The sequence below is a fragment of the Hypomesus transpacificus genome, unplaced genomic scaffold (genome assembly GCF_021917145.1).
Source record: "Hypomesus transpacificus isolate Combined female unplaced genomic scaffold, fHypTra1 scaffold_31, whole genome shotgun sequence".
Classification (NCBI taxonomy): Eukaryota; Metazoa; Chordata; class Actinopteri; order Osmeriformes; family Osmeridae; genus Hypomesus; species Hypomesus transpacificus.
The window spans coordinates 3155489-3180048 of NW_025813837.1; the positions used below are offsets into that span (position 1 = coordinate 3155489).

General features: G+C 46.3%; 3 protein-coding genes across 7 annotated transcripts; 2 read left to right on the forward strand and 1 right to left on the reverse strand.

Moving 5' to 3' along the window:
- Window positions 1-214: 214 nt before the first annotated feature.
- On the reverse strand, window positions 215-4716 carry ddx51 (DEAD (Asp-Glu-Ala-Asp) box polypeptide 51). The gene is made up of 16 exons (XM_047015809.1): window positions 4450-4716; window positions 3986-4326; window positions 3651-3838; window positions 3402-3552; window positions 3128-3273; window positions 2969-3040; window positions 2752-2858; window positions 2549-2657; window positions 2327-2466; window positions 1784-1985; window positions 1449-1564; window positions 1095-1211; window positions 883-984; window positions 724-787; window positions 389-523; window positions 215-253 (listed from the first exon to the last, which is right to left on the reverse strand). The coding sequence occupies exons 1-16, from the start codon at window positions 4470-4472 to the stop codon at window positions 227-229; spliced, it is 2040 nt and encodes a 679-aa protein (XP_046871765.1). The 5' UTR covers window positions 4473-4716; the 3' UTR covers window positions 215-226.
- A 338-nt stretch (window positions 4717-5054) lies between these two features.
- On the forward strand, window positions 5055-20352 carry cenpe (centromere protein E). Of its 5 annotated transcripts, XM_047015909.1 has the most exons (52): window positions 5104-5244; window positions 5547-5656; window positions 5937-6026; window positions 6134-6252; window positions 6337-6456; window positions 6557-6638; window positions 6743-6810; window positions 6892-6966; window positions 7063-7114; window positions 7211-7298; window positions 7387-7516; window positions 7614-7733; window positions 7859-7999; window positions 8127-8268; window positions 8385-8484; window positions 8574-9009; window positions 9112-9168; window positions 9254-9421; window positions 9504-9578; window positions 9704-9772; window positions 9866-9997; window positions 10113-10290; window positions 10401-10555; window positions 10650-10940; window positions 11049-11195; window positions 11275-11592; window positions 11717-11863; window positions 12042-12134; window positions 12231-12350; window positions 12444-12554; window positions 12688-12906; window positions 12993-13103; window positions 13234-13455; window positions 13554-13649; window positions 13733-13816; window positions 13957-14052; window positions 14137-14325; window positions 14438-14521; window positions 14693-14776; window positions 14887-14982; window positions 15142-15222; window positions 15337-15465; window positions 15806-16000; window positions 16293-16502; window positions 17116-17328; window positions 17669-17872; window positions 18091-18267; window positions 18607-18722; window positions 18936-19033; window positions 19200-19338; window positions 19433-19725; window positions 20095-20352. In XM_047015909.1, the coding sequence occupies exons 1-52, from the start codon at window positions 5189-5191 to the stop codon at window positions 20166-20168; spliced, it is 7200 nt and encodes a 2399-aa protein (XP_046871865.1). In that variant the 5' UTR covers window positions 5104-5188; the 3' UTR covers window positions 20169-20352. The 5 variants fall into 5 exon arrangements, with proteins under 5 accessions (XP_046871863.1, XP_046871865.1, XP_046871864.1 ...); XM_047015907.1 differs by having other exon boundaries at window positions 5055-5244; window positions 12042-12350; window positions 20095-20351; XM_047015908.1 differs by having other exon boundaries at window positions 12042-12350; window positions 18619-18722; window positions 20095-20351.
- Window positions 20353-20446: 94 nt separating this feature from the next.
- neflb (neurofilament light chain b) lies at window positions 20447-23215 on the forward strand. Its single transcript, XM_047015864.1, has 4 exons — window positions 20447-21680; window positions 21843-21967; window positions 22133-22488; window positions 22574-23215. Exons 1-4 carry the CDS (start codon window positions 20595-20597, stop codon window positions 22753-22755), a joined length of 1749 nt encoding a protein of 582 aa, XP_046871820.1. The 5' UTR covers window positions 20447-20594; the 3' UTR covers window positions 22756-23215.
- Window positions 23216-24560: the final 1345 nt, after the last annotated feature.

The following is a 24560-nucleotide window of genomic DNA, read 5'->3' on the forward strand; positions in this document are numbered from 1 at the left end:
ATAAACCCTTGAACTGTAGGGGTCAGCGTCGACAAAACGCGACATCACCAAACATTCCTATTTTTTCATCAAATATAACGTTCTGGATTCCAGGTTGAGTAACACTATTCCAACTGTGCTACCTCCTCTGGATAAAAGAAACAGTAAATGCACATGAATACATAGTAAATATTTTATTTTGAAAAAATTATAATAATAGTGACAAAAACTATCGCATCCTCCTTTGTCAGACCCGCTTCTTGGCGTTTTCACTCTGTGGAGGAAAAATGTGCGTGTTTAGAAGGCCATCTCTTAACATGCAACACCAATGATACCAAACAAACAAGTCTGTGTTTTATTTAACCATACCCTGCAGTTACTGTAACCAACGTGTTTGTGTGTTTAGTACCTTAATGGTTTTCCCCAACTCCTGCAGGATCTCCTGGTAACGAGACTCCATGTTCTTCAGGTTGTTCGGCATGATGATCTGTTTTTGGATCCCTGGGCTGCCAGCATCAGACACCATTTTCAGGAAGTTCTTCTCCTATGAAATAATCACAACGCATACAGAGATTATAATAACTGCCAGATTACAACATCAAGGGACTAATAGCTAGATTCAACCAAACCTCTCTACTGACTATTATGCTGCCTGTACAGTATAGTAACACTGGTTCGCTGGATTGGCTTGTTGACAATCTTGGGCCAGCACTATTACACATGTTATAGCATGTATAGTCTCACCTGCACTCCTAACAGAAATGTAAACGCCAGCCCAGCTTTTCCTGCTCTTGCAGTCCTTCCAATCCTGTGTCAAAAAGACATGTCAGATTATGGGTTTTAGTAGTAACTGGGATGGTACCAAAGGTGAAAATTGGTAGTAGGAAATACCGAAAGAGATACCTGTGGATATATGCCCTGATGAACTGTGGTGCATCATAATTCACGACACATTTCACTCCATCAACGTCAATGCCTCTTGCAGCAGCGTCAGTGCTGATCAAACTTCAATTGAGAAAATAACAAAAAAACAACTGTCAACATATTGTGTTGTGCCAAATTAGTGAACGTTAATGTTGTTTTGAGGTAAAGAAAATGGTTGATTTCACACTTACAGTTGGATTTTCCCCTGCTCAAACTCCTTCAGGGTTTTCTTTCTCTCGTTGGGTGAGAGCCGTGAGGAGAATTCAGCCACTTGCACTCCACCAAACAGCTTCACTAGCACATACAGCCTACCCAACACACAACACATCAATATCAACACTCACTGACAAATAACTACACACATACTCATACCCGATAATGAGAGAAACAATAATAATAGTAGTAATATAATAATCTATTCCTGTAGCGCACACTTTACCCATCAACAGTGGCATACATGATGGGATTTAAACCGGCAACCTCTGAATCTCGAGGGAAATGCTCTACCACAGAGATATCCTGTACTTATCCCCAGGTTTACTAACCTGTGAGCAGCGTCTCTGGAGTTGGTGAAGCACAGAATAGGACTAAACTTCAAACGTAATAGGAAGTGGAGGAGGAGGAGGGGCTTCTTGTTCAGTGTGCATGGCACGTAGTATTCCTACAGACAAAACAAAAATGTACTATATTTCACATCATTTTAACTGGTAATATAGGGGGAACGGGGAGAATTTTAAGGATTAATTATTGACATTCGTTAATCCTAATTTGTAGATAAAGTCTTACCTTATTGTACATACATTGCTTGCATTGTAATATGCATTGTTCATCTTCATATTTCATTTCCTCCACTGTTTCTATGGAAAAAGAAAGCTCTTACCGTCAGCCCCTCTGGGAAGTTGAACGTTTCATTAGGCTGCGAGACGTCAGTGTCGTTGGATGGGTTCTCTGACGTCAGCTGGCTGGGGATGGAGCTGAAGAGCCTGGGCTGGTACAGACCCAGCTGCTGGAGCTTCTCTGGGTTCTGGGTGAGGGTGGCTGAGAACAGGAGCTTCTGCAGAGGCATCTGAGGTGGTGACAAACTGCAACACACACACACACACACGTGAACCGTGAAATGTCAATCCCTTACTCAGAACAAGGCACACCTCACTGTGATCCTTCCCATGGAGAAAGCAAGTAAATTATGTTTAAGAAGTTAAGTGCCTTCGAGTGAATGAATAACATTTTCACAGCTGTCTTTTGTTCTTTTGATGAAACAGGATGACGATTCACTTGCCATCCTATATAACGTTCACGTTTGTTCATACTGTATGCTAAAACAAAGGACAGATATATTGAGACATGTCAGCTATCAAAAACATGAAGAAAAAACCTCACTTTGTTAGCCAAACATTCTGTTTCAGTGTGAGGGGAGGTTTACCTCGCCGCTGTGATGTGCGTGGGCTCAGTCCTCCTGAAGATGGCATCAGGACCACTCCTACATTTGTAGACAGCCTTGGTCACCTGACTCAGCCAGGACTGGTGCATGCTGTCAATCATACGGTCTGCTTCATCAATGACCTGCAATCAAACCCTAAATTAATCAAAATTCACAACTCCCTGCCCTACAGTGTATAATAAAGGGTGGAAGTGATGTCCTCACCAGGAAGCGAAGATGCTCCAGACTGAAGCTAGCATTCAGGTTGATGTGGTCAACCAGTCTTCCTGGGGTGGCAACGACAATGTCCGCCAAACAGCAGCTGTAGCCGCCTCTGTAAAGAACACCCAAAACAATACAACGCTCCGTTGGAATAAATTGACATAGAACACTAGAATAAGAACACTAAGAACTTGATGCGTCTTTACCTGTTTTCAGAAAGGGAAGCCTGCTCGGCACCGAAAGACTTCTGACCTGCAAGTATAACCACTTTCAAAGTGGTGCCCTCAGCATACGAAGTGAAGACTTTACAGACCTGTTTGAACGATGACATTGGAATGTTTCGTTTTTTTTTATTTAAGGTGTGAGGCAGCCCTTATTGGTCACATGTTTCATCGTAAAAATCCTGTTTTGGTCCTGAGTTACCTGCTGTGCAAGCTCTTTGGTGGGCAGCACGACCAAAGCCCTGACTTCACACACAACGCGTTGCATTAATGCCTAAAACGACATTAGAAAACAAAGACCATTAATTTACCCCGAATGAATGCGTGCCATGCAAGTGACAAACATGATTTTCCTTCGAACCTGAATCACGGGGAGGACAAACGTCAGAGTCTTGCCGCTCCCTGTCGGTGCAGACACACAGATGTCCCTGGGCCGGTAACCCCCTCTTCCTATCAGGAAGCCATGGCACACACTTTCCAAAATGGCAGGGATCACTTCCGCTTGCACTGTTTAGAGACAACAGCTTCGGTCAGTGACGGGGTAACACAATGACAATCATAACAGCTTTGTTTAACCAAAGCTAAAATAACAAAACGACATCCAACAGCCCACATCATGGTTTATGTCCACGAACCTGGAAATAGGTTTTGGATTCCATTACTCTCCAGTTTCTTTATAATCTTAGGGCTCATTCGTGGGACATCAGAAATGGGAACCAGATTGCTTTTAATGTCTCTCTGAATCGCATCTGGCTTGGAAAGCCACTGCGGTAATACTCTGTGAACCTATGAGGATTGAAGAATTGAGAGTTTATTCTGTGTAAAAAGCAAACTGTATTTCATTCTCCATTTTATATACAATAGTGTGCACAAACACACTGTACCTTCTGGATCCTTTTTTGCTCGTGTCCTCCAAGGATTGTGAACCCAGTAGGAGCAACGCCGGTTTCCGTGTTCTGTTCCGATGGTTCAGTCTGCGTTTTCGTCACCATGCTCTCCTCCCCTCCATCTTCATCCTCTGGCTCTTCTACAGCAACAAGCTCATGATCAGGCTTCGCCATCTTTACTTCTTCTGAAACCCAAGAAGTAACGTGTACACAGAGAGAAGAAAACAATGGTGATACAATAATGAAATATCTGTAAAAATAAATAAAAATAAAAGGACAATTATCTTAAGTATAATCTGAGGATGTGTAAGAGCAAAACAATTAAAACACACCTGACTTTCCTTCTGATTTCAGCTTTGTCTTTTCAGAGCCCTTCTTTTTTTTCTGACGTGGTTTTTTATCGTCAGCGGAACCTCCATGTTCTACAGCTTCAGGAACATGTGGGAGAACCTGGTTCCCCTCACTTTTCCTTTTCTTAGCGCGTTTTGTCTCCTTTGGATGGTCCACCTTACTTTTACTTCTGTTTTCCTCAAAACTGTCAATTTCTGCCTGAACGTGTGCGTTATGACAGGCCGATTTCTGTTTCTCTTTGGCCTTGTTCTGCAGTTTAGCCAGCAATTCCTGGGATCTTGATTCTTTGTTGGTCTCCTCATCATCATCTTCTCCAAGGTACCTAAGAATGTGATCATCAGGTAATATTAGCTTTAAGTTCTTATGAATTTCGTAATCACTCAATAAGTAGGTGAATTATATGGTGAATGATTACACCGCTGAAGAAAGAGGTTTGCTCAATTACCTGTTGACAAGAAACAGGGCCATGGCAAGTTGTCCAAGTGCGCCTATCTGTTTTCTATCTTCCTAACTGAAACTGTCATACACGTTACTTAACTAACAATACACTTCGGGAGCTTCTTTGAAGCTGTTTCATGAGGCAGCAATATCCAAAGTTAGATCCTGGGGTTGAAGGCTGGCGAACTACACTTCATCAATCTAATGTGCTTCAGTTTCTATCCACACACATGAAACTCTGAACATATTCCAGACGCGTGATGATGACGTACTAAATTATAAAAAATAATAAAAATGACTTCTTCTGTTGAGGTTCTGGTAGATTGCTACCAACGTTGATGAATAGTTATACTGCCATCTACTGTTTGAGATGTTTAAGCCAATATAATTCTCCTTTTTAATTATTAATCAGTCTGGATATTAGGGTATGATGACAGGGATAGTTGTGGGGCTATTTGAAAATTTCATTGAGAAACTGGTGAGGGGGCCGGGTATGGGTAGTTTCCTTTGTTTATTTTATGATATATTGAATTTGTATTAGACTAGTGTAAGCCACCGGCTCACACTCCCAAACAGTTGGGCAGCGGTACTGCGTCATAAAAACCAAAAGAAGAAGAAGCAATCTTCCAATCACAAGTGACCAGAAGTTTTTAGCGCACAATTTAAAATAGGCGTTACACTTGTCTGGGCAGTAAGATGTTTGGGAGAGAAAATAAGTAGTGGCGACAGAAAGAAAACGGATAACAATGACAGAAGAATCAGCTGTAAAAGTGTGTGTACGTGTTCGACCTCTCATAGAAAGGTAAAATGATTCAACTAAAATAAACAAACATCGTTAGTCCTTAGCAGATGGCAGACAGGACTAATGCTAGATAGGACTAGTGCAGCTACAGTACTAACTGTTGAGTACAGTTGCTAGCTCTAGCTATGTTACGCGTCGTTAGCAATGCTCCTCTAGCAAACAAACCAAGAGAGGCAGCTAGGCAAGCTGGCTATAGCCAGCTCTAACATTATTATCGAGTTATACAGTATTTCTAATCTTTGATTTAGTGTATGTGTTGAGTTCAAGCAAGCGGGCTAACGTTTGTTTCTTCTTTATTGCAGAGAAGAGGAGTCAACGGACTCAACAGAGCCTGGACAACTATTTTGGAAAGCTGAGAAGCATTCAATTCAACAACTTGATGATGGAAATCTTTCTAAAAGTTTCAATTTTGGTATTGTAGTGCTAAGTTTCTTTTTCGCCGTTCTCCGTAACCTTAGAGATACTTTGATAGATTTATCTATCAAAGTATTGATATCTTGATCGTGGGATGCCCATGGGATGTATTCACCTAGACCATGGTATCATAAATGTTAATAAATAGAACGTTTATAAAGAAAGATGCAATTGTTGTTTTTATATTGACCTGACGGGTAGATTACACTACAACAATTAAACTGGTATAAGTTACTGAAACAAGACGGTTACTACAATCATATTTCCTTCTGTGACAGACCGAGTTTTCAATTCGGATGAAACAACCGATCAGCTTTATCAAGAACTTGCAAAACCTCTTGTGGTCTCCGCTGTCGAAGGATACAATGGTAACAATTGGTGGTGACATGCATAAATTATAGAAAAACATGTTTGTTTGTTTTTGTTTAAAATATATAGCTAAATGTATTAAGTTAAATACATATTTAATCCTCAGGAACAATATTTGCTTACGGACAAACTTCCTCCGGAAAGACTTTCACTATGATGGGGAGCGATCTTATTCCAGGAGTGATACCCTTGGCAATGGAGGATGTCTTCCAGACTATCAAAAATGTAAGTGATGATTTTACACTTTTTATATTAAAATAGCTGTGCAAACGATAAAAGAATGACTGGGATTTTCTTTTCTGCTTTTAGTGGCCAAAGAAGGAGTTCTTATTGAGAGTGTCCTACATGGAAATCTATAATGAAACTGTCACAGATCTGCTATGTGACAGTTGGAAAAGGAAGCCGTTAGAAATCCGTGAAGGGACCAATGTAAGCCTATGATCAAATCCTGTGTGGTGATGGAGGTGGTAATGTCTGGTGTAAAATACAGGGGTGATGCTGGTAGGCTTCAAATTCCTTGTCTTTGCAGAAAACTGTTTATGTGGCAGACCTAACAGAGGAACTGGTAACATCCCCTAACCAAGCTCTTGCGTGGATTCGAAAAGGAGAAAGTAAGATGTGACTTTTTTTACATTTTGTGAATAGCTCGAATGGCTGTTCTTTTAAGTGTGCTTCCCCTGTTACATTTCTCTGTCTACATTGTCCACCCTGCCAGAGAACCGTCACTACGGAAAGACGAAGATGAACCAACGGAGCAGTCGATCACACACCATTTTTCGCATGGTGAGACAAAACCGTGGCACAGCTAGTCGAGTTTAATGTCAGATGTATGTTTGTTGGCAATAATGGATGTGTTTTGTTCAGATCATCGAGAGCCGTGAGAGTAATGACAACTCGTCTGGTGAAAATGCAGACGGAGCTATTATTGTATCCCATCTGGTGAGTCATCAAGTTGGAAAACGGTATGTTTAGTGAGCACTGAGTCGTGGAAATCACCAATTATTTATTTGTCTCGTCCCCCTCCCTCTCATGTAGAATCTGGTTGACTTGGCGGGAACTGAACGGGCCAGCCAGACTGGGGCTGAAGGTAGTAGAGGTTTAGTGGTAATAGTTTTGTTGTTATTATGCTTGCAAAATCTGTTTTTTCTGAACCTGGGTGTTCTGCTTTTGAATTCTGTTTCAGGCACACGTTTCAAAGAGGGATGTAATATCAACCGCAGTCTGTTCACCCTTGGTCAAGTCATCAAGAAGCTGTCTGATGAAAGCCAGAGGTTGGGGAAAAGCCCTTTCAGATGGATGTGTCGTATCTCAGTGTTTGCTTTTTTATTGTAACATGAACCTTCTGTCGCTCTCAAACAGGGGCTTCACCAACTACAGGGACAGCAAGCTGACGCGAATACTCCAGAACTCCTTGGGCGGAAACGCGAAAACGGTCATCATCTGCACCATCACCCCAGCAACCATCGAAGAAACTGTCAGCACCCTTCAGGTTGGTAAAATACATAGACTCCCTGGAGAAATCATACAGGACATGTTTCAAACTTTTTACAATGACTCAAGTTTTGACCGTCACCCCTATGATCCAGTTTGCCAGCGCAGCGAAGAAGATGAAGAATGACCCGCACGTCACAGAAGTCTCTGACGAGGGTGCCCTGTTGAAAAGATACAGGAATGAAATCGTGGATCTCAAACGACGCCTTAATGAGGCGAGTCTACTTCACGAGAAAACTGGGCCACATGAGCATGGACATGCTATTACCAACCTTTATGTTATTTCTGAAGATGTGTGAAGACTATAAATATAGTCAACTAATTGCAATGACTATCTCAGGTTTCTTCGGGCACTCAAACGACAGAGTCGCTGTCCCAGCTTCTGCAAGAAAAGGATCAGCTGCAAAGAGAACAACAGGACAGGATAAAAAATCTGACCCAGCTTCTTGTAACCAGTTCGAACTTTGTTCCACTCAAAAAGGTAGCTCGCCTTTAAATTGCCTTCAGTAACGATGATGTAACGAGTGTCTAACATACGTAGCTGCTCTGCCATAGCTCTCTTCCATGTCATGTTCAATAGTTTATACCTGTGTTCTGTCTTTGCCCAGGTACCAAAACGGCGAGAGACCTGGGGTGGAAAGCTGCTGAGGTCTGCAGACCCACTTGACTTTAACGTTGGAAATGTTGGCAGTTATGTTGAGCCATTCTTCAAAAAGCGAAAAGCCAGCATGTTGACAGAGCAGAACGAAGGTGAGCAGCAAACGTGTGGTCGAGGATGCGTTCCCCGTGTTGTCGTGTTATTCGATGTTGTGCCTTCATCTGATTTCATCGTGTTCAAGCTCGTTTGTCTGTGTGTGTGCTCCCAGACGGAGAGGACATTGATTCCCGTTGGTATGTTCCTGATGAGTCGACTTTTGATATGGACATGGATCAAAGCTGTGTGACTGTGCGCAACCATTTGGAAAAGTGAGTGTCCACCAGGGTCATGTCGCTAGCACGGTTTCCACTGCATCGTCATTTAAACTCACAGTCCAATGCAATTTTTTTCTCACCAGTGGATCTCCTCAAAGAGTCAGTGAGTTGTCTGACAAGGTCTCTTGTCTGGAGCAACTGCTTGAAACTGAGATTCAACAGAAACGGGAGGCCATGGAAAAGTTCCAGGATATGGACATGAAAATGGTTGACCTAGTGCAGCAACTTGAAACTGAGATCAAGCAGAAACAAGAGGCCATGGAAAAGTTCCAGGATATGGACATGAAAATGGTTGACCTAGAGCAACAACTTGAAACTGAGATCAAGAAGAAACAAGAGGCCATGGAAACGTTCCAGGATATGGACATGAAAATGGTTGACCTACAGCAACAACTTGAAACTGAGATCAAGCAGAAAGAGGAGGCCATGGAAAACTTGCAGGGTATGGACATGAAAGTGGTAGATCTGGAGAAACGTCTGGAGGAAAATTCCCAAATGGCCACCAATGATGAGACGCAGGTTTGTTTCTGCAGTTCAGTTGTAACAATGTAAAAAAATAAAAAAAATCCAACGATGAATTGAATGGAAAATGTAATTTCCAGCTACTTCAATTTATTACAGATGAAACGAGAATTTGGGGATTCCTTACAATTGTGTGAGACGCTGATGGCTGAAAAGGTACGCAGCGACTGTACCTCTGCTTTTATACTTGAACATTTATACAGTCTGGATCATTTTAACTCGCATTCTTTTTGGCTTACAGGCAATTAAGTCTTCTGAGTGTGATTATCTCAAGCTAGAGCTTGGCATCTTCATAGAACAGACAAAGTGTTTGGAGAAAGACAATTCTGCGCTCCACAAGGAGCTGAAGGCCAGGAAGGAAATGGATGAATTTAAATCTCTGGAAGAAGAGTGCAAAAAGGAATACGAGGTGACCTTATGAGTCATTATTGTCATCACAGAAAATGCCCTGCACATATTTTGCTCATGCCTGTGTGTTTGTTATCCACCAGAAAGAACTGCAGAATGAAATCTCCACTCTTAAGAAGACCATGGCGACCTCCGAACTCAAATGTCAAGAGCTGAAAGTGAGACGACGAATGTTGAGGAAGTTGGAGGGGGATTTTTAAAAAGTAAACTGCATGTGTTTTGTCCGTTGGTGCATGCTACCTTTCCTAACTGCCATTTTGTAATTCTCCTGGGGTCCCTTCAGGCCAGTTTGGAGACCATGTCAGAACAGCTCAAGGAGAAGTCCGACTGGGCCGAGGAGCTGCAAAGTCTGGTATGATAAAAGTCCTTCAAACTCGCCGGCACGTCCCCCCCCCCCCCCAACCAAGGCCCTGTCTGTTCTCATAACCGTCAGATTTTTCTCCAGAGCGACAAGGATCTGGTCCAGCAGGTCAAGCAGCTGCGCCGCTCTCTGGATGACGCTGAGGGCTTGAGTCTCGACACCAAGAAGGAATGGGCCTTTTTACGCAGTGAGAACATCTCGCTCAAGGAGAGAGATGTAAGCGTCTCGCGCCTCGCTGTCGACAGATTGGAGTCAAATGCGTAAACGAAACCCAAATGATGCAGTTTGTGAACATTCGCCACGTTGTGAACCGCTCTGCCGCCTCTCTTAGGTGACCCTGACTGCCGATGTTGAGAAGATGAGAGCGGAGGTGAACAGACTTCACCATCAGCTGGAGTCGGAGAAGTCGCGCTTCAAAAAAATGCAGTCGGACCTCCAACGGGAGCTGCAGGGAGTCTTTGACGAGAACACCAAGCTCACCACTCTACTGGACGGAAAAGTTCCCAGAAGTATGGCTTGTCTTGTTCTCCTGTATCAGCCCACAGTGTTTAGTTTGTTGTACTCTGGTTATTGCGTTCTTAATGGGCCTTTTTGACCACGTTTCTTCTCTTCCTCTCAGATCTCATAGATAGTGTTGAACTTGAAAGAACGGTTTCTGAACTCAAGAAGGAGCTTCAGGCCTGTCATGAGGAAGAGAGAACCCTGCAAGCTAAGTTGGACGATCTTGCTGGGCTCCAGGACCTTCCGGATAAAGTGGACGGTTTGACGAAACAGGTGAACAGACGACTGGGTAATAACGTCCACCGTTTTCTGTTGTTCTTACGATCTCTGAACCTGTCTTTTTCGCTTGTTCTTTCCGCTCCCCCAGGTATGTGACCTGACTGAGAAGCTCTGCGGGGTCCAGGCAGAGAGAGATGGTTTGGTCTCTGCCAGCGCCGGCCGTGACGAGGAGATTCTGCGGCTCCAGGAGAGCTTCCAGGCTGGCCAGGAGCAGCTGGAGAGTCTCCAGGCTGACCTTAGCAGCGCCGCGTTGAGGGAGAACAGCCTGGACCTGCAGCTCTCTGAGACCAACACCCAGCTGGAGAATCTTCGCCAGGAACTGGAGCGCTCTGTGGCGCACAACAGCCAGCTTTTGACCGTGGAGGAATCCAACTTGAGAGTAAGTTAGGGGTTGACGGTAGAATGTAAATGACAATGCTTGACCATTCACAATGCCACCCTATTTTTAGCGCGTCATGTGAGTTTATTTTATGCAAATTTACCTCAGCTTGAAGAAAGTCAGAGGCAACGAGCATCCGTTGAAGAGAAACTCGGGGAAGTTCAAGAGCTTGTGAAAGTCTTGGAGGAGAAGATTGCGGATGGAGAATCCGTCAGCAATAGAGAGGAACATTCTGGAAAGACATTGGAAGAACAGGTACATTTCCTTTCCACGTTTCTACGCTCAGGCGTTTCCAGAGATGAACACGTCTAACGCTGCTGTGTTTCTACAACAGATTAAGCAGTTGGGCGAGGAGCTGGAGAGTGTTCGAGAGGAGAGAGACCGTCTCCAGTCTGACATGACAGACACTCCTCAGAATCACTCAGAGGAGCTGGAGGAACTGCTTTCTAAAGTGACTTCTCTCACTGAGGAGAGAGACCGTCTCCAGTCTGACAAGACAGACACTCCTCAGAATCACCCAGAAGAGCTGGAGGAACTGCTCTCTAAAGTGACATCTCTCACCGAGGAGAGAGACCAGCTGCAGGAGATACTGGAGGGAGTGAGGGAGGAGAGGAACCAATTTAAGATGGACATACAAGAAAATGTAGAGATGGTGAGAGCTCATGGCGGTGGGGTGGGGGGGAAATAAACTTGGGGTGCAACTGTCAAAGTATGCACTTATTTAAGAAGTTAATGTAACTTTTTCTTCTAATATTTCAAAACTTGTGTTTTGGCAGATGATTGAAAATCAAGAAGAACTAAGGGCAGCCCTTGAGAGGAATCGCGAACAACAGAAGAGGATTAAACTGTTGGAGACAACCCAGAGTCCTCTCCAGAAGAACCTGGGCAGTGAAGACAGCCGGCTGGAGGAGCTGCAGACTCACGTACGATCCATCACTGCTCTTCACCCGTCGTGACAGTGTTCTGCTCTACATTTCATTCATTCATTGACACTTTCATCCAAAGCGATATACAAATTGCATCTAGAAATGACAGCAGATCATTTAAATTCTAATAGTATTTCACCAGACACATTCTGATTTCATCTTGTCTGTACCCCAGATAAGACAGTTGGGTGAGGAGCTGGAGAGTGTTCGAGAGGAGAGAGACCGTCTCCAGTCTGACAAGACAGACGGTGCTCAGAATCACTCAGAGGAGCTGGAGGAACTGCTCTCTAAAGTGACTTCTCTCACTGAGGAGAGAGACCGTCTCCAGTCTGAGAAGACAGACGGTGCTCAGAATCACTCAGAGGAGCTGGAGGAACTGCTCTCTAAAGTGACTTCTCTCACCGAGGAGAGAGACCAGCTGCAGGAGATACTGGAGGGAGTGAGGGAGGAAAGGAACCAACTCAAGAGAGACATAGAGGAGATGGTAAGGGCGTTTTGTGAAGTCACTGAAGTTTCAGTTCATGAATGCTAATGAGACCTGATACCACATGATTTCACTTGCGTCCTGTCCTTGCAGTGTGTGGTGACTAGCTCATTGAACCATCATGGAGAGGACAATGTCAAACAGCAGCTGTCGTCTGACCAGCAGAGCCAGACCTCAGATAACAGCTCTTTACTGCGAGAGCAGGTGACTCATACCTCCTCTTACTGGGTCTTAACATTTCAGTTATAATCACTTGACGGATTTATGATCGTAAAAAAGGGTTGATTGGCATTAGCTCCTGTATTTGGTTCCAACGATCGTTTTGTGTTTTCTGCAGATGAAGGATATTAGCGAGGAGCTGGAGAGTGTTCGAGAGGAGAGAGACCGTCTCCTGTCTGAGAACACAGACGGCCCTCAGAATCACTCAGAGGAGCTGGAGGAACTGCTCGCTAAAGTGACTTCTCTCACCGAGGAGAGAGACCAGCTGCAGGAGATACTGGAGGGAGTGAGGGAGGAGAGGAACCAACTCAAGAGAGACATAGAGGAGATGGAGATGGTAAGGGCGTTTTTTTTAAGTTTCAGTTCATGAATGCTAATGAAGACCTGATACCACATGATTTCACTTGCGTCCTGTCCTTGCAGTGTGTGGTGACTAGCTCATTGAACTGTCATGGCGAGGACAATGTCAAACAGCAGCTGTCGTCTGACCAGCAGAGCCAGACCTCAGATAACAGCTCTTTACTGCGAGAGCAGGTGACTCATACCTTCTCTAACTGGGTCTTAACATTTCAGTTACCACTTGACGGATTTATGGTCGTAAAAAAGGGTTGATTGGCATTAGCTCCCGTATTTGGTTCCAACGATCGTTTTGTGTTCTCTGTAGATGAAGGCTATTAGCGAGGAGCTGGAGAGTGTTCGAGAGGAGAGAGACCGTCTCCAGTCTGAGAAGACAGCCGGTGCTCAGAATCACTCAGAGGAGCTTGAGGAACTGATCTCTAAAGTGACTTCTCTCACCGAGGAAAGAGACCAGCTGCAGGAGATACTGGAGAGAGTGAGAGAGGAGAGGAACCAACTCGAGAAAGAACTTGAGCAGAATATAGAGTCTGTGAGTGAACTGGGCTATTGAAAAAAATGTACCTTTTCTGACTTGATATTTGTGTGATACTCTAGACATAAAAACTAAAGATGACGTCTTTGGAACAGGTTCTGCAGGTCCACGCAGAGCTGAAACAGCAGCAGCATCTGAACTCTGAACTCCAGACTGAGCGAGAGCAACGAGAGGTTCAGCTCCAGCAGCAGGTAAGTCTCTGCCACAGTTTTGCGACATTGTAAACATACTTTAAACATCAAGAAGTCTTAATTTACCAATGAACATTCTGCAGATCAAGGATCTGGAAGAGGAGCTAGCCACAGTGCAGACAGAGAAGAGCCAGCTGAAGACTGCTCTGCAGGAAAAAATGGAGATGGTGAGTTGAGTGTGTTTACCTGGGTCGTGTAGTCTGCCAACCCAGTTGTCGTTTTGACGTTTGCCGTGTCGATGGCACTGTGGAGCTGTTGAAGATTATTGCCGTGTCCTCAAAGTTTGTCTGCCACGTCGTCATTCCAGGCCAGTGAGACTCAGGGACTCCTGTCCTTTCTTCAAGAGGAACACAAGCAGCGCGGCTCTGTTCTTGAGGAGAAGGAGACTGTGCTACGACAACAGGTAAACAACTGGAACTGTTCAACCGGCATCATTCGGACCACACATGCTAAGGTAAAATTTGAACCCTCTCTCTGTGTAACGAAGACTAAAGATCTGAGCGAGGAGCTCGATGGTTTCCGAGCGGAGCAAGACCGCCTCCAGGCCAAGCTGGAGGAGCTGCTCTCTAAAGTGACTTCCATCACCGAGGAGAGAGACCAGCTGCAGGACATACTGGAGGGAGTGAGGGAGGAGAGGAACCAGCTCAAGAGAGACCTCGAGGAGGCAGAGGAAAGAGTAAGAGAGGGGGGGCTTCCTTACTTCACCAGAAAGCCATCGCCGAGGCTTTTAATTAGGCACTTTATTCACATGATTTATATTTCTATGACGTTCGTGATGTCTTTATCAGATGGTCAAGGCCCAGGAGGACTTGAAAGAGCAGCAGGATCTCCATAATGAAGGAGAACAACGAGAGGTCCAAATGAAACAGCAGGTCAGTGGAAGAGAGTTTGACAGCAGATCAAGAGGTCACCCACCACACGACACTTTGGATAATAAAAAAAAAAAAGTCTGCTTTTCATTGACTACACATTAACATTCAAATCCTGCTGTTAAGATTAATCAAGTTTTAACTAGTGTGCGTGTGTGTGTCTCCTCTGTTCAGATAGAGCAACTGGCGGAGGAGCAGGTGAGTCTGAGAGAGGAGAAGGCAGAGCTCCAGAGGAACCAACAGGATATGGTGCACATGGTAAGAGGCCGTGCTGCTCCAGGAAAATGGCTTGTCTCTCTCGCGGAGAGAGATTTCTCACTCCCTTTTTAAACTTAAGCGTCTGAGCTGATGTCAAGGTGCTCTCCCAGGTTCTGCAGGTCCAGTCTTCCCTCAGAGAACAGCAGCATGTCAGAGAAGAGGAGCAGGCTGAGACGAAACAGCAGGAGGCCCAGTTCAAACTGCAGGTCAGGCCCAGTTCAAACTGCAGGTCAGGCCCAGCTTCAGGGGCCTGTAGGCCGCCCTGGGTGGGCTTCGAATGGGAGGATTTGGCCTCGGCTAACTGTTACATCAAGTCGATTGTATAATTTCTTATGATGAAAAATGATTGTGTATTTCTCCCATAGTTGAGGAAACTAGAGGAGAACATACAAGCCCTCAAGGAGGCAGAACTCCATTTGAAATCGGAGGCGGAGACCTCACATCAGGTCCGTCTTCCAGCACTCGAACGCAATATAAACAAGACACGTAGCCCTTCCACTCCAGACTGTCTCTTGTAGCGGTTTTCCCTAATGAACGTGTCTCTCTTTCCCCCCTCGTAGCTGCTTAGCGAGGCCAAGCAGACCATCCAAGTCCTGACGGAGCAGATCAAAAGCCTGGAGCAAAGCACCAGTGTTGCCAAGGCCCCAGGAGAGAGACTGGGCCTGGGAGAATCCTCTCAGCAGCTGCAGGTGAGCTCCCCCCCCTGAAGCTCTGCGTTGGTCTGGCGGTAGTCCAAGGACGGGCATCAGAATTGTTAAGTCTTGTTCCGTAGGAGCATGTGCAAACTCTGGTTTGCACATGCTCAGTTCAGTTCAAAACTAATGATTCTAAACTCAGTTCAGTTCAGACGCTTTAGTTCCACATCAATCATTTTAACCCCGCGTCGATCCCTATCAACCATGTATAATCGATACTAATTATTTGACATGAAATAAGTCATATCAAGCCTGTATGAAATGAGTAGAGACATGAATCCATCCAAACGCGTCACTCGACAACTGTGACGATACGGTGGCTTGCCTTTCTCAGGACTGCTTGGCGAGGTTCCAGCGAGTGCTGGATGTGCTGTCACAGGCAGAACTCGCCCCCCTGGAGGAGGCCTCCGTTGTGGAAAACAAACTGTCCTTACTGGTGCTCCCCTATGTTCCCAAACCCACCAAGAAGCTCTACAGCAGTGTGTTCAGATCCACAGAGGAGGCGAAGCTCAGACTGTTTGAAACGAAGGTGAGTGTGACCCATAGACGTCGGTGCATGTCTAGCCCATATATATATATATCTAATGACGGAGTCTAGAACGTCCGCACGTGGCGGCCATCTTGCTACAGTCAACTCGCTCACCCAAAACATTTAGTTGGTGCTACATGTACTTTTTAAATAACCATAACTGTTCGACTCCGTTGGCCGGCAACGCGGACGAGACATCTAGCCTTATATATATATATATCTCTATGGTCTAGCCGTTCCTTAGTGGTGATGGTGTTTCCTGATATTTTTGTCATGTGACTAACCATCGCAGAGTGTGTTGAGAGGCATCGCTGAGGAGTACCGCTGTGGCTTTGAGGCCCTGGTGAAGCAGGACCTGGCTGTGTTTGAGGAGAGGAGACTCCAGGATGTCCTCCTGTGCCGAGCCCAGGCTGCCTGCTACTCTGTGGGGGGTGGAGACCTCCAGCGGGGCTGGGAACAGAGACTTTCCCAGCTGAACCATAACAGAGGAGATTACCTTCAGGTGGGGGGGTGGACAAAAACGATTTCAATTCTTTTGGTTTCATTTCCCAAAAGTGTGGGGGTCGGTCTGTTGGAAAGCATTTGACTGACAAGGTTAAAATCCCTTTGGATGATAGTTAAGTCTCTTTGGACTAAGGCGTCTGCAAGAGGAATATAGAAATACACCTTTTAAAGCGTCTTATTGGAATACAGAGTACAGTAGACTTTAGTAGAGTCCTCATCAAGTACTCATTAATGATGCAAACCTATTTTTGAAAATAAATCTAAATTAAAACATTTTAAAAAACGTTTTAAAACCTTTTTTAGAAACTTTTTTACTACAGCCACACCCAGAATTGTTAGCCCCACCATAAAACATGCAAGAATGTATTCACATTGAAATTCTGACATTCATTTGAGCCCCACGGCTATGGATTACTTAAATCGTGTTGCAGATAACCGAGACCCATGTCAAAATGCAAAAACGCAAGAATTGACATTTTGGGACAGGTCAAGTTCAGTTTGGGACGGTTCATTTTGCACTTCTGTACGGCCCTAGGACAGTGAGGGGGGGGGGGGGGGAGTGAGTTGCGAGCCCTGGATACATGACATAATTTCTTTATTCTGTATCTTAGAAAATGACCAGAGTTTTGGAGAAGCTTGAGAAGAACGTCTCCGCTTACACAGACGCCCTGACGGAACAGCTCAGAACATGGCAGCTGGCCACCGAGGACCTGAGAGCCGTGTGTGAGATCCAGCCAGCAGCCCCAGCTGCTGTGGAGAGATACCTGCAGAGAGAGCTGTCTCTCCGCTCCTCTGCTGCCCAGCACAGGAAGACAGCCCTCCAGGTAGATGCCCCCATCATTTGGCCCTCCTAAATTTAGACATCTCATTGGATTAGCTTTTCAGCCGATTCACATAAATATTGTATACAAAGTGACATGCATGAACTGTGCATGTAGCAAGTCCCAACAGATAAGCAAGGATGAAAAGGCTAGTTTTTCAGTCGTTTGTGTGAAGAAACGTTCCCTTTTTGACCTGACACCGTGCAACAATAACACGATTGCAACTTCAAAATCTCATCGTTGCGATGATGGGTCGGTGCAGCAGTATCAGCACCACAATTAGTGGGTCATCTATCCAACTGCTTATTTAGACCCGTGGTTTGAAACTGTTCTCCATTTTCAGGGACTGCGAGAGGAGCACCGAGCTCTGCTTGAAGAGCTGAAGCAGGCGGAAGAGAGAGCTGGTGCTCGGATGAGAGGGGAGAGGAGCAAGACCTTCACCCTGCTGCAGGGGCTGGACAAGGCCCCGATCCAGACTGAAGTAGAGCTACTCAAGACCAACCAGCAACTGGCCCAGCAGCTGGAACACTCCGACACGGAAATCAAGGTCCTTTTCATTTGAACAATGTATTCATTTGTTTTTTTTATCGTTTTTTTTTTGATTTGTTGGATTTGTTCTCTATGCAGTACTTGTTTAGTCATGAACACAGCAGATTTTGTTTTTGGTATCCAAAAGCAATTTGCAGGGGACGGGAATTGAACCCAGGACTTCTCGATTGGAAGTTAAACTCTACCACTGAGCCACACCCTTCCTTGTGTCTGCAGGTGATGCAGCACAGGGTGGTTCAGCTGGAGGACGCTCAGAGGGAGGTCGACAACAGAGTCTCCACACACCAACAGACTGCCCAGCGGCTCCAGGCTCAGCTGCAGGACGCCTGTGCCCAGGTTCAGGAGAAGGAGGCTGCTAACCACACCCTCAGAGACAGACTGAGGAAGACAGAGGTGAGCTCCAGAGATGGAGAACAGACTCGTTCAAGATGGCTGAACGGTTAGGGAGTCGGGCTATTAATCAGAAGGTTGTTGGTTCGATTCCTGGCCGTGACAAATGACGTGTCCTTGGGCAAGGCACTTTACCCTACTTGTCTCGGGGAGAATGTCCCTGTACTTACTGTAAGTCGCTCTGGATAAGAGCGTCTGCTAAATGTAAGTCCTGAACACTGCCCTGGACCTCGTTCCAGGCTGCCTGTAGCTCTCATTATTATAATTATTGATTTTTAGTTGTATAAATCAATTCCCCTATAATGCATGACCTCTCTGGCTTCTGTTGACCTGCTGATGTTGGTCCTGGTCCAGGCGGAGGGAAAGCAACCTCCCAGTGCGACTGAGATGGAGATGAAGACCAGACTGGTGAACATGGAGGTTGAGATGACGGCGGTCTCCACCAAACACCAAGACGAGTAAGAGAGAGAAACCTTTTCATCGTGAAACCGCTCGACGTTTACATTACGTTGTGTTTAGGGTCTGGAAGCTGGTTGCTGTGAGACCATTCCTATATATGTTGCACTATACCTTAATTTACTTGAAATGCCACTGTTGTTGTACCGTACCTGGTAAAAAATAATAATAAATAATGTTTTGGATGAAAGCTAAGGGAGTGTCATGTGTGGCAGGATCCTGAGGATGACCACGATGCTGAACCATAAGGAGGAAGCCCTGAGGAAACTGAGAGAGACACTGAGGAAAACCCAGCAGGAAGAGGAGCAGTCATGTTAGTACAGCCCCAGACCAAGACCCCCTTTGTGTGGATGCAACCTCTCCCTCCAGCTCCCTCTCTCTCTCTCTCTCTCTCTCTCTCTCTCTTTCTCTCTCTCTCTCTCTCTCTCTTGGTGTCTCTGTCTTCTCCTCACCCATAACCCCTTCTGTTTCCATTGCAGTCGTCATGGAGGGAAAGGAACTTCACGCTCGACTGACCACCACCAGAGGGCGCACTCTCCAAAGCAGAGTTTCCCAGGAGAAGAGCAAGCTGGAGGTGGAAGTGTCTCAGCTACAGCAGAAGATCAAGGAGCTGGAGAGGTAGGGATATGGAATGGTGATTGTCGTGGTCCAATTGGGGATGTCGTATAGGACATTTACAACAAAAACGAAATTTGTCTCTGTCGTTTGACAGCCTGGTGTCCAGTCAACACATTGAAATCTCTAAATGGAAGGATAGAGCCCTTAAACTGAAGGGGAGGAGGAGAGAGGTGTTTGACCAGTCTCCAAGCACTCCCACCAGGACGCGTCTGCCTGCCATGTCTGAGGGCCTGTTCCTCGGGTCGCCTAAGAGAGGCCAGGACTCTGCTAAACCCTCCATCCTCGACTCTCCCAAAAGCAAGTTCTTTGATGCTCGACCAGGTTCTGAGATCAATTTCAGCCATCCCCACCAGTTCTTCGATAACTCCCGCCTGGACACCATTCCAGGTAACGAACGTGAATCCTTCTCGGGTTTACAGAGCAAGGAGAAGTTTGTCTGGAACATACTGAAAGTAGGCTCATGTTTTAGCAGAGGTTGCATGCATTCCTGTCAAAGCTGATATGGATGATGGAGATGAATATGCAGAGGAGGGTAATTAGTGACATGCTATCCCCACTTAGTCTGGGCTTGAGGAATTCACCTGCATGCTCATCCATTACAGTCTTTCACCGTCACTATTAGTCAGCACTGGTGTCTGACAATCTCCCGGGTTAGGAAGAAGGTGTAATGTCTGCTTTTTTTTAGACTTTCCCCTGACTGTTGTCATGGTCCACGTGAAGCAGACAGGAACTAACCAGGGTTATTTCTCTTTTCAGACGGAGCTGCAGATAAAAAAGAAGAATGGTGGCCTCTGTCACCTAAACAAGAAGAAACATGCAAAACGCAGTAAATTCTAGACCTTTTTAGCCACCTTTTAAATTGTACACGTATTAAGCAAATCTTCTCTTTTTGTTCAATGTCCTAATGTTGTGTTTTCAATAATAAAGAGTTAGTTTCAACGGATAAAATGCCTGTGTCATTGTCCACTGAAGGTATCAGCTGTTATTTAATTGTAGCTTTCCCCAAAGCACAGCCAGTGTCCTCATTGCCCTCCCTCGCTTACCACCGCATATCCCCCCCCCCCCTTCATCTCCCCCCCCCCCCCCTTCATCTCTCCTCCCCCCTCCGTCTCTCTCGTCTGGGCTCAGAACCTGCCTGGCAAGCACCCTTATCGATCCCCCTCCGTCAGAGCTGGGAGAAACTGTTTGCGTCACGGTTCTTTCCGCCTCTATAAAAACCCCCGGCGGTTCTGGTTCAGCAGCAGTCCACCCAGCGGATGCCTTCAGAGTCGCAGCGGCCAGCCGGACGAGTCATGGCTTCAATCAGCTACGGTGCTTACGTCCCCTCCTCCCACAGGAGGAAGACGGTGGTGCGAAGTGCCGGCTACGGGAGCAGGGCAGGACCCAGGTCTGTCTACTCCAGTCTCTCTTCCCCCCTCTCATCGCACAGCGGGGCCCGTCTCCAGTACCCGGCGTACAGCCGGGCAGGCTCCGCCTCCAGGCTTCTGTCCTCTCCGATGGTGGAGCTTGACCTCACCCAGGTGGCGCAGGTCGGCTCAGAGTTCAAGGCGGTGAGGACCCAGGAGAAGGCCCAGCTGCAGGAGCTGAACGACCGCTTCGCCAGCTTCATCGAGCGCGTCCACGAGCTGGAGCAGCAGAACAAGGCTCTGGAGGCGGAGCTGCTGGTCCTCCGGCAGAGGCAGGGCTCGCCCTCCAACCTCCGGGCCCTCTACGAGCAGGAGGTCCGCCAGCTGCGCGCCGCCGTGGAGGACGCCCGCCACGAGAAGCGGGCCGTGCAGAGCCACCGCGACCAGATGGAGGGGGTGCTGCGGAGCCTGCAGGGCCGTCTGGAGGAGGAGGCGCAGAGCCGGGAGGAGGTGGAGAACCGGCTTGCCGACGCCAGGAAGGGGGCGGACGAGGCGGCGCTGGGGCGCCTGGAGGTGCAGAAGAGGATGGAGACGCTGATGGACGAGATGGCCTTCCTCAAGCACCTCCACCAGGGGGAGATCTCCGAGCTGCAGGCCCAGGTGCAGTACAGCGCCCAGGTGTCCGTGGAGATGGAAGTGGCCAAGCCCGACCTGTCCATAGCCCTCTTGGAGATCCGGGGCCAGTATGAGAAACTGGCCCAGCAGAACCGCCAGTCGGCGGAGGAGTGGTTCCAGGACAAGATGACGGGGATGACGGTGGACAGCTCGCGGGACACGGACAACGCGCGCAATGCCAGAGAAGAGGCTAGCGAGTATCGTCGCCTCCTCAAGGCCAGAGACCTGGACATCGAAGCCTGCAGAGGCATGAACGAGACCCTGGCCAACCAACTGCAGGAGGTGGAGGAGAAACAGAGCATTGAGATGTCCGACCTTCAGGTAAGAGAGTGAGGAGGGCGGGAATGCTGTTAGTGCTCCTGACTCTGATTATTTCGCTGTAGCCGAGTGCCTGTCAGACAAATAACATCCACTGGTGCAAATGTTGTTGAGCTGTTGTAGATGTGCTTTGTCCTGACGAGGCAGGTAATCTCTCCCCAACAGGAAGCTATAAACCAACTGGAGGATGATCTGAGGATGAACAAGAGTGAGATGGCCCGGTACTTGAGAGAATACCAAGACCTTCTCAATGTGAAGATGGCTCTGGATATTGAGATTGCAGCATACAGGTATGTGAATCTTCAATACAAGCAACTGGCTCGTCACACTTTGTCATCGGCATTTCTATACGCGTTACGAGCATTCGTAGCACAAAACAACCTGGAAAAACACGTTTTGAATATTTTCTACTGCTAGATAGGAAACGTAACATGTATCCTTATTTCTCCTGGTAGGAAGCTTCTAGAAGGCGAGGAGAGCCGTCTGAGCTTCAGTGGCCCCGGGGCCATGTCCAGCGTGTTCTCCCCAGGCCTGAGCTTCACCCCGTCATACGGCCGCCGAGGCTTTACCCTGCAGCAAGGCCTGGCTTCTGCTGCGCCCTACTACCACAGTAGCCGCACCTTCACTTCCTCCTTCTCCCCCGCGGAAGAGATCGTAGCTGCCAGCTGCACCCAGCGGCAGCAGGCCGAGGCCAGCCCCGCTAAGGAGGAGGAGGAAGAGAAGGAGGAGGGAGAGGAGGGAGAGGAGGAAGGAGAGGGAGAGGAGGAGGCTGAGGAGAAGGAAGGGGAGGTAGAAGATGGCGAGGAAGCAGGTTTGTGATGGTTATCTTCCAAATGATGATGGGTTGTGAAAACTTACTGTTGTGAGAACGTGTCGTTCGTTTGTACTTTTGAAAGGTGATGAAGGAGAAGCAAAAGAGGGTGCGGACGGAGGTGAAGAGGATGGAGAGGAGGGCCAAGGAGAGGAGGGCCAGGAAGGAGAGCTGGAGGGAGCCACACAAACTGAAGATGGTGAGAATAAAGAAGATAAGGAAGAGACCAAAGAAGCTGACATGAAAGATGAAAAGAAAAAGGCCTAAATCATAACGCTGATCAATTACACCTGACAGATTTTCCTCTGAATATTCTATCATGGTGCTCTTAAAATAGATAATAGTAAGTACAATAAAAACACCCACTGTGATTGGGAGCTAATTATTGTCTAACCACATGAAAAGCAGCAGATTTAATGTGTTGTGACTGGATCAGAGCATGACTGGATGCATGAATTCCTCAGATGAGAATAACAATCAATTATACATTTTTAGCAATAAAAATGACAACCACTGTTGGTACAACACAGATGGAGAGTGGAATTTGAGGACTGAAGCAGCTAGATCATGCAATTTTCTTTTTATGCAAATCCTGTTTAAATAGGTTTGTATGCTGTTACCACCATATGCCTTTAAGAACATTAGCCAGTTCAAAAATAATTTGATGCCTTAGATAAACTCCCTTCAGAGGAAACCCTTCTGCACTGAAACAAAATAAAAGACTTGAACCCTGTTTACCTGCCTTGTTTAGATTTTTTGTATTCAATGTTATTTATTTCTATTTCAAACAAATTCCACTATATATATGATTCTAGTCAAATGAGCTTCAGTTTATGCAGTTTTGGTACAGGACATGTTAGGCTTACTATCAACAGTAGTTCATATCTGAGTCACCACATGAGTCTGCAGGTGATGATTCAAGCCACACCTGCAAACTGCATCCATGTAGAACTGTTCACGAGAGAAGCATTTGCCTGCCAGGTTCCTCTCGCATATTTGAGCTTGCTCACTCGCTCCCATAACCCTCACATTCACTGTGGGCTGATCAGTGAGCTGACTCATCAGTTTTTATATCTGCTGCCTCACCCTCCTTCACATAAATCACCCTCCAGTGAAGCTTTTATGACTCAGTTGGCCAGCAAGACTGTAGAATCCAGCCAAATGTCCACTGACGGACGATAGATAGAGTAATTTCATTAGACGGAAACACTGAGGGAAGAATATCTCACTGCACTGAACCTTGATAGAGGACAGAACACTTTCCCCTTCATACATCATTTTTCGGTCTGAAGAAAGGTGATCTTGAAGTATAGGAATCAAAACTTTCCAAATGCAGCACACAAATCGTACACAGTTTGTATTTTATGCTCAGACAATCTGTCTAAACCGTCTAAAGAAACAAACGAGCCATTTAGAATGGGTGTGGTGTGTTAGAGTGGGAGTTTATGAGATTCCAAGCTTGCATGGCTGTTTTTAAATGACCTATAAATAGTCCACACACAAGTAAAGTATGTGAGGAAAAGAAAAGAGACATTACCCCAGCCATCTGGGGTCATTGTTCCACATTGCATGCCTGTTGGAAATCTTTGCTCTTCTTTCAACATAAATATATTGTCCTTAGATCACGGCATCACAGTGACATTACGCATTGCAAACTTAGTTACAAACAGAGGTGAAATCAAGTGTGAATCAGTATGTGCACTTCACCCACAAACCACAGTTTGCCACTTGGGATGCCAGACAGACCCTATTTCTATCAATGGCAGAGGCCTTTAGAAGCACTGCAGTCGTGTTTGCCAGACTGAAACAGGCACTCAAGGTCAGACAGTCATAACTATCGTAGCTTCATATCGGTTTCACAGATCTCACTGCTTTATCCTAGTGGAAATGTAGACTGTTAATGTGATGCTGATCTCACTTTCACTCCCTCTTCGCGTCGTAGAACGTCAACAGTCTTTTCATCCGATCCGCCACTTTTCCTGTTTCGTTCCCAGACAGATCAGAGAGCCAACGCCCAAACAACTGCAGCTCTGCAATCTCGATCTCCTCTCTAACCTGTCCTTAGCTCACCC